We start from the raw sequence: 15,183 nt of genomic DNA, 5'->3' as shown, positions 1-15,183 counted from the left end.
GTACTGGCTATTTTTTTTTTATTACACAAATTTTATGTGTCAAATAACTTTTTCATTAATTTTTTTTAAATGTTTTAGATGTTAAATCACTATTTATTCAATCTGCTTCTGAATCGAGTTTTTTAGCAGCTTAGCAAAAGAAAACAAGTTTAGATAGATAGATAGATAGATAGATAGATAGATAGATAGATAGATAGATAGATAGATAGATAGATAGATAGATAGATAGATAGATAGATCAATTGTAAATCAGCACATTTCCATTCTAAAACCATGAGGGATGGAAAAAAACAGAATTTCACTTGTACATTTATATCTAATACATTTACGATGTGTTCAAGTACCAAAGTACAACAAATTTTCTAGCACTACTGAATCATTGAGGATTTCACCTTTTATAAAAACCCTCAAATTAAACTTCTCACATTTTCCATCACTATGGAGTGAACATGATTCATACGCTTAATCGCCTCGATATTACAGCAGTTTCTGAAGTGTGTTAGAGACACCCATAACAAATCTTCAATTACTACTGAGTAATTGCTTTCTGCTTTATATCTGTAATCTGAATATTCCTGCAAAAATCTGATGCACAGGCTCATTAGAACCTCTGTGCTACTTCTAAATCCTATAAGTGTGTTCAAGTTTTTACGCAAATTAAAAGATTAAACCCTGAGTGAGCTACACATACTTACACAAATCCATGGGTTTGTTTTTGTAAGAAATGGAGGTATTTTTACCTTTATCCAGTGTTGTATCGTGGGTGCTGAGGTTTGCCAAGTTGCTGACCTCAGTGCCTCTCTGTCTGACAGCGTCTGTGTGTGTGTGTGTGTGTGAGAGAGAGAGAGAGAGAGAGAGAGAGAGAGAGAGAGAGAGAGAGAGAGAGAGAGAGAGAGAGGCACAACGTTAATACATGAAGACAAATCCAGAAAAACAATAATTACTGCAGTGCAGGATGTGTTCAGAGCAGCTATGGGGAAAAAGCAAAGAAGACATTTCTTTATCAGTTGCCTGTTTGACTACAGAACCTCTCAGAGGATGATGTGAGAGTCAGCTGGATGATAGAGTGAAATGATAGTAGTCACAGCACACTGACTGATCAATGACCCACCAACACACACACTCACTTATGGACACATTGATGCTTTTTGGATAAGTGGCAATCACGACTTCACGTTACCAGTAGACCAATAGCTCTGATATACTCTTATATGGCTTCACTGACAACCAAGCTGTTGTGCTTTTTTTTTTTGAATAACACAGTAGGATGACAATTTGGCTTCAATCCAGGGTGAGAGCTTAGCTTAGAGCTGTTCTAACAGGATGTGCTTTGGAGAAGAAAACAAAACAAAACAAAAAAAAAATCACAGAATGATGTCACATCTGTAGCATATCTTATGCCTCCAGTCAGAACACCACCCACACAGCAACTATATTATAGTTCCACCAAGTAACAGACATGTCTCTTAACATAATTATCCAAGCAGCAGAATATTCTACCTGTGCACATAAACAGGTACAGTATGTATGAGACAATCTAATTTCATCCAGTAATTTATTGAAAGCTTATTTTCCCTTTCTGTTAGTGGCTGTGGTCTTATATTCTTTACATGTCAAATTCCTACTGCACATGCATTTACTGCTATTTATAACTTTGCACAATTTGCAATTTTGTTCATCTTCACTGCAGAATGTTCCTTAGTTCACACACATAATTTTCCTAAAGACCTGTGTAGTAGTGTGTACTCTATGCGGAATCGATTCCATTATAGCATGCGCTGCCTCTATAGTAGCGTACTGCACTGCACACGTACGTAGTCACGCTTGCTCTATTATCGTTGTGTGTTGCAACACAGTCATAAATAAACCACATTTTATTCAACTGTATATACAAAATCCACTAAAACTACCGAGTTCTTGGTTAATAAATACATTTTCATTACAGAAAATAATTACAATGTTCAATTTAAACAATTAGGTAAATTATCTCTCTTTAACTAATAAAAATTTATCTTAAAAATAGCTTTTTCACATTTAAATGCTTAATGTTGGAAGTTAACAAATTAACATGCACAAGTATCACAAAGCCATTACACCAGATACATCCTTGGGGGAGCAGATCATTCTGGATCTAGTGATTTATTATAGAAAAAAATTGCACATACTATAGTACACTACACTATATGACCTGACCATCACAACAATTTGTAGACCTTCTCCAAAACGTTGAAAACACACATTTCATTGAATGTCTTTGTTTGCTGTACGATTAATATTTCCCTGAAACTAAGTGCCCCAATACTTGTTCCAGCATGACAATGCACTTGTGTACAAAGTTTGGGTAATGAAGACATAGTTTGCAAAGTCTTTATCTCAACCCATTGAAATTAGTTGGGGCGAACTGGAACACCAACTGCATCCCAGACCTCCTCATTCAACATCACTGGCTGACCTTACGAATGTCCTTGTGGCTGAATGAGCTGAATGAAGTGGGCGGTTTCACCTTTGCCCCGGGCGGGAGTGGGCAGTCAGAAAATTTAGCGGGAGATCCGCGGGATTTGGTGTGTAGCCTAATAATAATGGAGTCAACACATGACGTTGAGAAGAAGATTAGTATTAGCATTAGTATTAATTTATCATGTTTAATTCTGTTATTCTGGACATTAGTCTGAACTAATAATTAGTCTGATCATTTGTATACAATCAAAATTTTCACAAGTTCTCAAGAAAAAATCCGCGGGAGTGGGCGGGAGTGAACACAAACATTGCGGGTGCGGGCGGGAGTGGAACACGCAGCTTGCGGGCGTGGGCGGTCCTGGTCAGAAATTCAGCGGCAGCGGGCGGGTGCGGGTTTATAAACACAGTCCCGTGCAGGGCTCTAGTGTGATGCTCAAGACTACAGGACTTGACATAATACACTTGCAGTCACTGTCAGTTACTGTTGCTAAATGTCATTCACCATTGTTTAGCTTGTTTGTTTAACAGAACCAATCAGGCTGAGTGTTTCCTGTCTGTTAGACGACTCTCGGATTAACAACGACGCCCTGACTTGAGCTAATAAAATGCGCCTAAAGTTTCCACACCTCCTGAATAAGACATGGCCTGCATTGATGCAGCAGGTGGCATTGTTGATGCCTCAAAGTGTCAGTTGATGCTGAGTTCTGGTTGCTGCATGTTTGTGCAAATAAATCAAGCACATACACATGGGTTTCCTTCAGCTATTCCAGTTTCATCTGACCTCCAAAAATAAGCTAGTAAGCAGAGTGTATACTTTTGTGGGACCAACAAAGGTGAATACAGTACAAATAGTAGATGAACACTGATCCATAACTGATCTATACAAACCTTTTGAGTAATGGAAGAGATAGATGCCAAAAACATCAGTCTTTTCTCTAAGAAATGTTAGGCAGTCATTGATCTCTAGTTTCACAAGGAAATGAACAGCATCCATCTCACTCAAATCAAAAGCCATGCCAGTAGTATGGCTGCATTTTGGGGTTTAAAATTTGACAATAAACAATGCTTTTTTTTTTTAATTTGTAATAGTCTTAATCCATCAAGGGGGACATGTCTCTTGAAAGCAGCCAGAAGTACATCAAAGCCCAGTTTATGCCAACCATTAAAGCACATTTAACCCTAAATTATTCCAGACAGAAGCTGAATCTGTTCAACAACCCCACACTGCGTAAACGCCGGGTGAAATAAACATCCTGTAACCCCTTTTTCATGCGTGTGGTCATATGAAATTGCAGCAGGTAGTGTGTTTGAAAACCCAATCCAGATAATATTAGAGAACAGCACTGAAATAAAAAAGACAGAAATAATGGAAGAGAAAATAACAGAGCAGCTGGAATATTGAGATACAATTCGGTGTCAGTATGTAAGTGCATGTGTTTTTATAACAAGCTAGTGTATTTCTATACACTGAATTTTTTGTCTCCGGTAACCCTAAACAATTAAAAAAAAAAACTAATACTGACACTTTACATTATTCCTTGCATGCATTAACAATCAATCAGCAAAGAGTCTAACACATGACCACACACACACACATACACACACAACACCCAGCCTACCTGAAGTGCTGACAGTAAAAAGTCTGAAAGGATCACAGATTCCTGTACGAAAACACTGATGCATTGCTGTATGGCTTAATGCCCAAACATTAACGGATTACAACCTGACATAACACGCACTTGCACTCAGCACGCGTCAAGAATTAGGCATGCCGCAGCCAAACCCACTCTACTGCTCCCAAGTACAGGTGTCTATAAAAAGCTGTGCTAATTTCAAATGCATGAAACAGATACCAGCATTACCGCACTACCCCTCTCCCTCTCTCTCTGAACCCCATTTACCCCCACCCCCCACCCCAGTGCCCAAAGCACCCACCCCCCAAACACACACGCGCGCACACACAGACTCAAATACACACAGCTAGGCTACTCAGACAAATAAGCATTTTGGCATCACCCCTTACATAAAAATAAAAGAAGTCACTTATTAATATAAATGACGCCATCAGAAAAGCTCACAGAATAGTTTATTCAGAACATCCTGCTTTCAAATCAACACATTCACACATGTCCAGGTATAACCGATGTTTTAATGGTCAGATAACAAGACATGCCTCTTAAGTGGTGAGGGAAGGAAAAGAGAGAAAATAAAGCGGTGTGATGCCGCAGAGTGACATTTCAATGTGAGTTGGAGGCGACATTACACTTGAGAGCAACAGCTCTGTCAAGCCTCTAGAAAGACTCGTACAGATGATGGCCTTCAACTCGAGAAGTGACTCAGAATAGCGTATACGCTGCACCCTGCCATTTGTAATCTTTCCTAACAGTGACTAGCAGTCAGTTTCTATAGGTCATGCCATTAAATATAAGAGGACCTCAGACAGGAAATTATGTGCAACATTTACTGTGTTACTTAGCTAGCCTGCTAAATAAGCTGTAATATTTTCACATGATTGAAAGTGTATTTTTTTTTCTAGAACATATAACATAAAACATATGCTCTGCTAAATTAACTGACAGTCTCACCCATTAGCTATGTTCCTCAGATGTGCTTTACTGAAGCAGGCAAAGCAGCACAGAACAGTGTGTGACATCTGGATTGAGCATGGACAGCATTTATCTCACTCACCTGAACACTAACACACCTGTTTGCTATTTTCAGTCATTTTCTCAGTGCATTTAAGCAGGTAATTTTCTTTGCAATGTTCTTAATTTGTCTGATGATGGATTTCACTTCTATCCACTTCATTTGAAATTTCTGACAAAAAAAAAAGCCAAAATGCTATTTTCCTGAAGTCTGGTCCCACTTCTTACACCCCACTTTTCTGGACACATCCATCCAAAGACTGCGCGTTCTAGAAACTGCCGTGACTTACAACAGGACGTGATTTACTCCAAATGTTGCAAATATGCTGACGGTTGACTATACTGACTATAATATGCATGACTAACCCTAAATATGTCTACCCACTTCTCCTAGATAACCAGTGTTGCATGTCCAGCATTTGCATTCGGAACATCCTTTCGTTATCTTCAGTAGCTGCTTTACACTGGACAGTGTAATAAGAGTCCATCCTGGGAACTCATCCTGGGCATGAGGTGAGAATAAAAACCATGAATGGGGTGCTAGTACATCACAATACACATACACACACACACACACACACACACACACACACACAGACACACGCACACATTCACACCTAGGGTAATTTCTTATAACCATTCCACCAATCAAGTTTGGAGGAAACCAGGGGAAATTGAAGGAAACCCAAATGAACATGCTGTATGTTTGTCAAATGATTACAAATCCTGTTATTTGTTAATGGTCGATACTGACGGTACGTTGGTTGGCACTATTTTATATATCGGTCCTGTAGTATATGGTATTGTCTGTCTGCACTGTTTGGACTAGGTTGCACACTATGCACTTTATGTGGCTAAGACAACTTACTTTTTAGTCCTTAGCTCAGTGTTGTTTTATGTAGCACCACGATCCTGGAGAAATGTTTCTTCATTTAGCTATGTACTCTGTCAGCTAGATATGGTTGACATGACAATAATAGCTTCTTGACTTGAGAGAACATGTAAAATACCACGGGGACAGTAACTCGCACGGCTACCCATCTGCACCACAGAGCCGTTTTGGAACACTATTATATTAAATTATATAACAATTTATATATATGATTATAATAATTATTCAGGGCTAATCATAAAAAGCTGCCAGCACACTCAATTACACTGTATTTCTGCAATTAAATGATGCACTGGATTGACATTATTGTCCTCATATAATACAGGGCATGATAAGAAATTCTGAAATATTGTTAATGTGCTGTAACAGAATAGAGTTTAAGTTTTAAAAAACAATTGAAAACATTTTGTTTAGTATAAACAACTAAACGATTGAGATCAAAATTAATCCTCATGTTCTTAATGTTCTTCGGTATGTTTTGTTAAATGCAGATTCTGTGTTATACCAAATAATTAATGCTTGATTGTACGATCATCATAAAATATCACCAGAACACAAATAGGCTTCTGAAAAACCCTGACTTATTAATAGAGATTCTCACAAAACCATTTAAGTCCAAGTTGTAAAATCCTTAATAGCATTTAGACTTGCTGGAGATTGTCCCTGCTTGCACAATCATTACATGACAATAAGTATACATAATATTCTTTTTCTCTTTTTCTCTCTCACTCTCTCCCTACACATGCTAATCCTGAGCTCCCAGAGATCTTGACCACTTTCTACTCTCTGGACCCCACAGTGGCTTTGAAATGTTGTTACCATGGTAGGTTCATTGAACATTTGATGGCTTTGGCAGGAAGGGATTTATGTAAACTCTATAATCAATTCAGATAAAACTCATGCTGATGCTCATGCATGAAGTTGCTTAAAAGCTTCTGGTTACGCAATGTCAATTGACTGTATAAGGTTATAGAAAGGAAACGATGTATATTTTCACTCTCTGGTGTCACCCAGATGAGGATGGGTTCCCTTTTGAGTCTGAATCCTCATCAAGTTTTCTTCCTCATGTTGTCAGAGAGTTTTCCTTGCCACTGTTGCCTATGGCTCGCTTATTAAGGACAAATTTACATTTTAAAATGTATAGGCTGAATTTATAGATTTCTGTAAAGCTGATTTGTGTCAAGGTTCATTGTTAAAAGCAACTTACACAAAAAACTGTATTGAAGTGAAGTGTTTTTGCCTCCTAACACAATGCATAATAGTCAAACATATTCCAGTAAATGTATTTTTACATACTGGAAGATTTTTTTATTTTTAATATTTTAATGGGTGAAGGTAGTAAATAGCATATTCTTGATGTGTGATTATTTAAATGAATGCAAATGTGTCACAGTGCACGGTGTTTTTTTTTCAGTAGTCTAACGACACAATCAATCTGATGACCTTTAAATCAAGATTCAGATGCCTTTAAAGTTAAATGAGACTCTACCTCTATTTGGCTGTAACATCATACTAACGAATACCATGCACTTTTTAACACACACACACACACACACACACACACACACACACACACACACACACACACACACACACACACACACACACACACACACACACACACACACACACTGACCACTATTACCATCTTGTCATTCCTTTGCCATACTGTAAATAGATATTAACCCCCTCTCCACATCTGTGTTTAACATCATGACACACTGCCACAAACACACTCACACCCACACAAACAACCTGTGACAGTGTATATTTTCTAACCTGAACATTACCACAAACATCATTTCACCACTCTCCAAACGTGACAGCCCTTAAGCCTGATTACATATGATTACCACTGACATTTCAACATGCTCTCAATAAATACACGTTAATTAAACTGCAGACGCCAGGCCACTGAACCTCCGAGAAGCTGAGAGTAGAGAGGGGACAGGAATTTCTAATGAAACATAATGGCATGGAATAAACTGATAACATTAAAAAAGCACAAACGAAGAAAAAAATGAAGATAAAACAGTGAAAAATGAAGATGAAACAGTGCACAAATGTGAAACGTGAAAATATGATGAATGTGATTATATAGCATGTCTAATAACATAACACTGCTCAATATTTACAATGCGACTCGAACATATTTAGATTAGCTACTTACACAGTACACACACAGACATGCTAGATTAACATTCATCTACTCACCTCACTTCTTTCCCTGGTCAGAGCAAAAAAGCATTTATTCTCAATTGGGGAGAGAAAGACAGAGACGAACAGACAGAGAGAGGTTGCTGTCTTGTCAGGCCCTCTAAATCCTCTATACTGACTCTGGAGATGCAATATGACACATACTGTCTGTGTGTGTGTGTGTGTGTGTGTGTGTGTGTGTGTGTGTGTGTGTGTGTGTGTGTGTGTGTGTGTGTGTGTGTGTGTGTGTGTGTGTGTGTGTGTGAGAGAGAGAGAGAGAGAGAGAGAGAGACAGCAAAATATAGACTCTATATATGTTCTCTAATTTAAAATCCCAATGCACCAGCTGATTATTAAAAATAAGAGTACTGAACTACAGACTACTGAAGACTATCATGTAATGAATAAAACATGATGGGGCATGATGTTTTAAAAAATAATCATCTGCAAGGTTTACTTATTAGTATTATAAGGCTTATGTTATGTGACTTTCTGCCATTCTAGTCTCTCTAAATAAGCTGTTGTTAATTCAGTTGTTGCTATTGACGTGATGATGCATTACAACTGCATTAATATAAACGTGTGATTTGCCTTGCAGCCAAAAACCGCTGCCGAAGCCGTACCTCCCAACCAGTTTGTATGGCTGTGCTTCAAGTTCTCACTATAAAAATAGCACAAAGTAATTCAATAAATATTTTTGGTCATTCATTCATTCAGCTTCAGCTTTATTATGGTGAGGGATATCACAGAAATACAACCTGGATTGAGCATTAGTCCACCACAGGACACCATGCACACATCCAATCTCACACAGCGTCAACTTATAGTCACCAGTCCACCTCCTGACATGTTTCTGAGAGGTGGGAACAAACAAGAGTACCCACAGGAAACCTGACAGGACATATCAGCAAAAGTACATAGCCAGTAGCCCAAACTCAGGAAGCCCTGAGGCTGCATGCAATCTAATTCTATGTATATTATCATTTGAATAAATTAACACACACAACACAAAGGCCTATTAAGGAGTCAGCAGGCACTGGGTTTTTCTGTAATATAGTTCATAGGGGTCAGTGACAAGCCTGAGGCCCATCGAGTGAAACGCAAATGAAGGCGTGACGGACGCCAACAGCTCAGAAACTTCAACTACCGAAATGCACTTAAAGGCCTGCATCAAAATTCTCAGCTACATGACCAGGAGGAATCTGTTGACTGTGGCGTGGGACAGTTGAGAACAAAGGCTGAACGAGAAGTAAGCACATTCTCAAAATACTGACATCAACAGGAAAAAGCTGACATTCTAAGCTGCAGTTATGCATTATATTTCAGTGCAGACCTAAAGTTGGAAACACTGGAAATCTTCCAGAATGCCTCCTAATACAGCTCTCATTCATTCCCCTGTTTGTGGTGGGAAGTCATCTGGCTAAATGGGAAATTAATTAACTTATCCCAGTAAACATGGCTAAGTGGATACAGGCTCCTTGCTTGTCATCATCAGTTTCAATTTGGACCTTTTTCATCAATTGTCATGGAGGACGATGTACTTCAGTTCAGCTGAGAAAACCTCATGCCTTCAAAAAAACCAAGAAAGGTTTTGAAACAAAACGAATTCACTAGCACCGCTGATTAGACCTTCAGTGACACTAAATGACAAACCCTCCCATTAATTTACAATCTCTTTTCCTTTCATCCTCCTTCCTTCCTTCCTCCTTTCTCTCTCTCTCTCTCTCTCTCTCTCTCTCTCTCTCTCTCTCTCTCTCTCTCTCGCTGTCAGCCAACGCTTCTTTTTTGGCAAAACTGGCCAAGATGAACAAACAGCCCATTGAAGCGATGAAAGATCCCTGGCCGATGCAGAAGCTTTCTTTCAGATCTAACACACAAACAGTGAATCAGCTGATTGATTCACAAAGTGTAAATAATGCAACAGCGAGTGCCATAACAAAAATCTTCTCGTTCTAGTATATCTGTCTCTCTATTCCTTTTTTCACACAGAGAAGGCTATAAGGCTTGTAAGGACTTGCATTGACTGAAGTGACACTGCAATAATAACCATCCCATTGAGCACCAGGATACATTGGTCAAGATTGGACATCCATGAAAGGAAGTACATATTGGCATCAGATCATGGAGGACAATTACTGACTCATGGTGACAAGCACATTTAAATGAATGTTCCAGCATTTTAATCTTCTTTTGTAGAGTCTTACAAACAACGATTTGGACATATTTCCCTATAATAAGGAAAGATCTATAAGTACACTGAGTCAAAACTCACTCATAATGGAAGCTTAAGGGCACTTGTTCTGATGACTACTTAATGTTCATGGAAAACATACACATACTTCTGTAAAACACTCATAAATTCATCGCTAAAAGTATTCAGATTGAAGAATGTGTAGTTGGGTAGACCTAATGGTGCATAAATACAGCAGAAAACATACATGAAGTTTGATTAAAAAAAAACAAAACACATTATTAGAAAAATGCTAAATATCAACTCTTTTACTGACCTTTGATTTTTTTTTTCCCCAGGTTTTTTATTTTAACAGAAATCTAGGAAGCTAAGAACCTTTCTATGTTAAAACTACATTTTTAAACAAAGATTGTACTTAAGAACAGCATCAGTAAAAGGTTCTTTTATCGGTCTCATCCTTACATCAGATTGTAATGGTTGCAGTTCCAGAATCTGCATTATATAGTCACTTATACTGCATGGTTCATGAATACTGGATTCTGACAGGTCAAAAGGTGTTCGTTACGTTTTCTATAAGAACTGCACTGATGGAAGCTCTGTCCGTGATGTAAATCATAAATTTATGTTAATGCATTCATTCTAATACCTTATTGCTTCTATGGCAACCACTCATTCACAGGGCTTTTATGCTCCACTTAATCTAAGCCTAATAATAAACAGATTATACCGACTTTCATGTTTCTGTGTATAATCACAAGCTGCATTTTTGTTTCTTTATTTCAACTTCCCTAAGACAGAAAGAATAAATGCTTTTGAAGAACAGTTTAACTTAACTTATAGGCCTGCTAAAAGGTTAAGAACACAAATTGCTGGCAAACTGATGTGGTATAAAAGAAATAAAACACTCTGTGGTGGTGATGGATTCACACCATCACGTTATTGACTATTTTCCCAGAACAGTACGTGCTGTCATTGTTTATTCCTTATTTAATATATACACACAAGCCAGCAGTTTACCTCTGGGTTCTGTTAGTAAGAATTGAGTAAACACACGTTTGTTTCTTAGTACAGCAAAGTTAGAAATCAGACAGGAAAAATGTTGGAGTTTAACTTCAGACACTTAGTAGCAACCATCCATGAACATGTGTAGAATCCACCTTGCGTCTTTTAAAACAGATGTATACAGATGTGTAACTCCTTTAACCACTGATGAAAAAATGGATCATTTCTTATTACAGACATTTATTCAGCATGCAATCTGCACTCATTCTGGCACGTGAGGAGTTACACTTTGCCACGAATTTAGTGTTGACGTCGTTTGTTTTTTCTGCAAATTGTTAACTTATGTGAGACACTTTCCTTGTGCTTTCGTGATGACATGCAGGACATTGTGAGGTCCTGACCGATAACTGCGTTCATTCGCGTCGGAAGAGGAAGGTGGAGATGAAGATGCGTTCATACCGTGGCAGCTGCGTGGATGTCTCCGCTCCACCGTGGCCGTGTCTCGCACTCCCGCTTCTGCTGTTTCGTCACGCGCCACCGGTTCCGGGCGCAGCTCCGTCTGCTCCTGACTCGCGCGACCGATAGTGGCGTCTCCGCGGCGCGCGAGCTGCTCTCCGTCCTCCATCCTTACAAAGATCTCAACCGCTGCCGCACATCAGAAACACGTCTCTTTTATTTAAACGCTACAGCCAGCTTTACTGAAACGGAATGAAAGTCTTTTTAATTCCATGATGACGTTAATCTAACGAGAGAGAGAGAGAGAGAGAGAGAGAGAGAGAGAGAGAGAGAGAGAGAGAGAGAGAGAGAGAGAGAGAGAGAGAGAGAAATAACACGCAGGAGAAGAGGATGTGCTCCGGTGCTGCTTTCACGGACACAACAGCGCGCTGGAGGATGACGAACAGCTCCTTAACGGACCGTACCATCTGCGGGGGGGACAGAAGGGCACATTACATGCGGTAGTTACACCATTTTAACGCAAACTAAAGACGTGTACTTTAGTAATATTACTATTAGATATATATCATATTCGGCGACGTTTGTGAGAACAAATTATTGTATAGTAGTATATAATATAATGTAGTATAATCTTTGTTTCAATGACAAACAAACTACACGGTGCACACGCGCGCGCGCGCACACACACACACACACACACACACACACACATACACACACATACGCACACACACACACACACACACACACACACACATACACACACATACGCACACACATGCGCGCGCGCTCATACATCATCGCAGGTAATAACTGTGCTTGTGCCTTAGGGAAGCATAAAGCCCTCCAGAGATCTGATAAAAGTCCTGAACCTCAACACAAGCAGTTTAGAGTGAAAACAATTGCGTTTACACAGACCCGCATGCTGGACACACACACACACACACACACACACACACACACACACACACACACACACACACACACACACACAACCTTTGTAATACTACCCTTATGGGGGTTTACCCTTCATCGCTGTGGGCTGTGATCTTGCTGAATATGACTATTTCTAATCATATCATAATACATAATCCCAATTAAACGTTTTTGGGACTGCAAATTGCCTTCACAATACATTTTCAGGGTTTTACATAATTTAGATTAATTTGTCAACTCACCCATGCAAGGGTCTATTAGGACTGTACATAATAGAAGAACATTATGGTGATTTCATCGTTTTACATTATTTCCTCTGTTTCCTCTCAACTCCTGTCAGGCAAGATGGTTTGTAATAGATTTGCAATAACTGTTTTTTCTAGGGTAAATTCCTGCCCCACGGTCATGACTCAGGATCCAGATCCACAACAATACTGACCAATATAAAGCGGTTACTAAGATGCATAGCCTCCGTGATTATGACCAGCATTTTATAACATCTGGTTAAATAATCAACAATGACAACAAATATAATGTAATTCAAGCAAACATCCATAACTGAGCAACTTCTTATTTCCTACTGCTTGTGAGTAAGAATTGGCTCTGTGCTATTCATTGTGGTGAGGGTTAGAATTTAAAATTCAGCACATACACCTGTAGCCAGCATTTCAAAGAAACATCTGATGTCTAGCAAAATGTTTTTCACAAACTCTGAAAAGCCAGCAGTGTGTAGAACCTGCTAATGCTGCAGAGCACAGCTGTTCCTCCTTTAGAGAAGTAAGTTAACTTTATATAAATATTAAAATCACTATAAACTGAGAATTTTCATTACATCCTGAACATTCTCTAATTGTTGCCAAAGCTAACTAAATAGATTATTGGAGATGTGTTCATTATAGCAACCATGCCAGGTGATTGACATAAGTGAATTAGCTAGCTAGCCAAGTGTGAAAATCATAGCTAGTACTTTACTGCTTAACTCAATCAGGGATATATTGTTAATGGGCTATTAGGATTAGCTGTCATTCATGCATTTAAGTACCTAAACAGTGTTCAAAATGTCAGCCTGAACACTATGTTTCGTTACGGAATATAATGACACAGTTATTAGTTTGTGACAAACAGAGAAAAAAAAAGTGGAAAAAAAAGTGAATGCATACAGTATGTATGTGTGTGTGTGTGTGTGTGTGTGTGTGTGTGTGTGTGTGTGTGTGTGTGTGTGTGTGTGTGTGTGTGTGTTTGTGTGTGTGTGTGTGTGTGTGAGAGAGAGAGAGAGAGAGAGAGTGAGAGTCTGTGTGTGTGTGTGTGTGTGTGTGTGTGTGTGTGTGTGTGTGTGTGTGTGTGTGTGTGTGTGTGTGTGTGTGAGAGAGAGAGAGAGAGTTTGTGTGTGTGTGTGTGTGAGAGAGAGAGAGAGAGAGAGAGAGAGAGAGAGTGTGTGTGTGTGTGTGTGTGTGTGTGTGTGTGTGTGTGTGTGTGTGTGTGTGTGTGTGTGTGTGTGTGTGAGAGAGAGAGAGAGAGAGAGAGAGAGAGAGAGAGAGAGAGCAATTGCACAGCTGTCCACTGAACAATGCAGGGTCATTTATTCTAATTTAGCATTTATCTGCCAAAGTAGGTGAGTTATCAGTAAGGAGTAAATGGAAAAACAGCCAAGTGTGACGAAAGGAGTGTGTGCGAGAGAGTAAAGATGAAAGAAAGAACCACTGAGAGCGAGAGAGAGAGAGAGAGAGAGAGAGAGAGAGAGAGAGAGAGAGAGAGAGATGATGATGATGATGATGATGATGATGATGGTGATGATGGGTTATGATGAAACATTATAGAATAAAACTTCCAGTCTGTTATTAATTAAAATTGCTCAAAATAGTTTTGTTTATCGGGGGAATGGCCATATTCACAGTCTCCTCCATCTTCAGGAGGAGCCTCTGAAAACTCCCCGAGCCTCAGTGTACACTGTTTGCTGCACTGAAACCTCTGTGATGGATGGAAACACTTCCTGTGTGTATGAGAATGAAGTGTTGAGGGCATGCTGCCTTCAAATCAAAAGGTCTAAACCTATTGCTGTATCACCATTTAATAGCTCTATATCATCGTTCCATTAGCTTTATTTCCAGACTTCAGATATTTCATATACAGTATTTTATGTCCACTAACATTCCTGACCGCTGATCAATATCAGACATTTTGTGCTCTAATTCAACTCAAAGCATCTGATCATTAGCAGACTCACTGGGAACCAATACTGCCTGTGCTAGAGAACAGGCTATAGAGTACATAACATACAGAGTTAATGAACATTATACCACAGTGCTGCTGAATTCTCTAATCTGATTGGTCAGAAGGTGTTGGCAAAACAAATCACAGGATTACATTGATTTAATGTACTATTGTTTCTATAGTCGCTGTTTGGTCTG

General features: G+C 39.0%; 1 protein-coding gene across 5 annotated transcripts in view; it reads right to left on the bottom strand.

The window, feature by feature from the left end:
- Positions 1–12,154, bottom strand: part of kazna (kazrin, periplakin interacting protein a) — a 46,756-nt gene extending 34,602 nt beyond the window's left edge. For 3 of the 5 annotated variants that reach the window (XM_047823126.1, XM_047823129.1, XM_047823130.1), the window contains exons 1-2: positions 11,843–12,154; positions 741–815 (exon numbers count right to left, since the gene is read on the bottom strand). In XM_047823126.1, coding sequence (XP_047679082.1) covers positions 741–815; positions 11,843–12,008 — 241 coding nt within the window. In that variant the 5' untranslated portion in view covers positions 12,009–12,154. Of the gene's footprint in view, positions 1–740; positions 816–8,208; positions 8,245–11,842 lie in introns of those variants that run through there. The other 2 variants (XM_047823131.1, XM_047823127.1) reach the window with 2 other exon arrangements.
- Positions 12,155–15,183: the final 3,029 nt, after the last annotated feature.

This window comes from Tachysurus fulvidraco, chromosome 14 (genome assembly GCF_022655615.1).
Source record: "Tachysurus fulvidraco isolate hzauxx_2018 chromosome 14, HZAU_PFXX_2.0, whole genome shotgun sequence".
Taxonomy (NCBI): Eukaryota; Metazoa; Chordata; class Actinopteri; order Siluriformes; family Bagridae; genus Tachysurus; species Tachysurus fulvidraco.
Note: the sequence above shows the minus strand (reverse complement) of the source record. Positions and strands in the feature narration are given on the sequence as shown.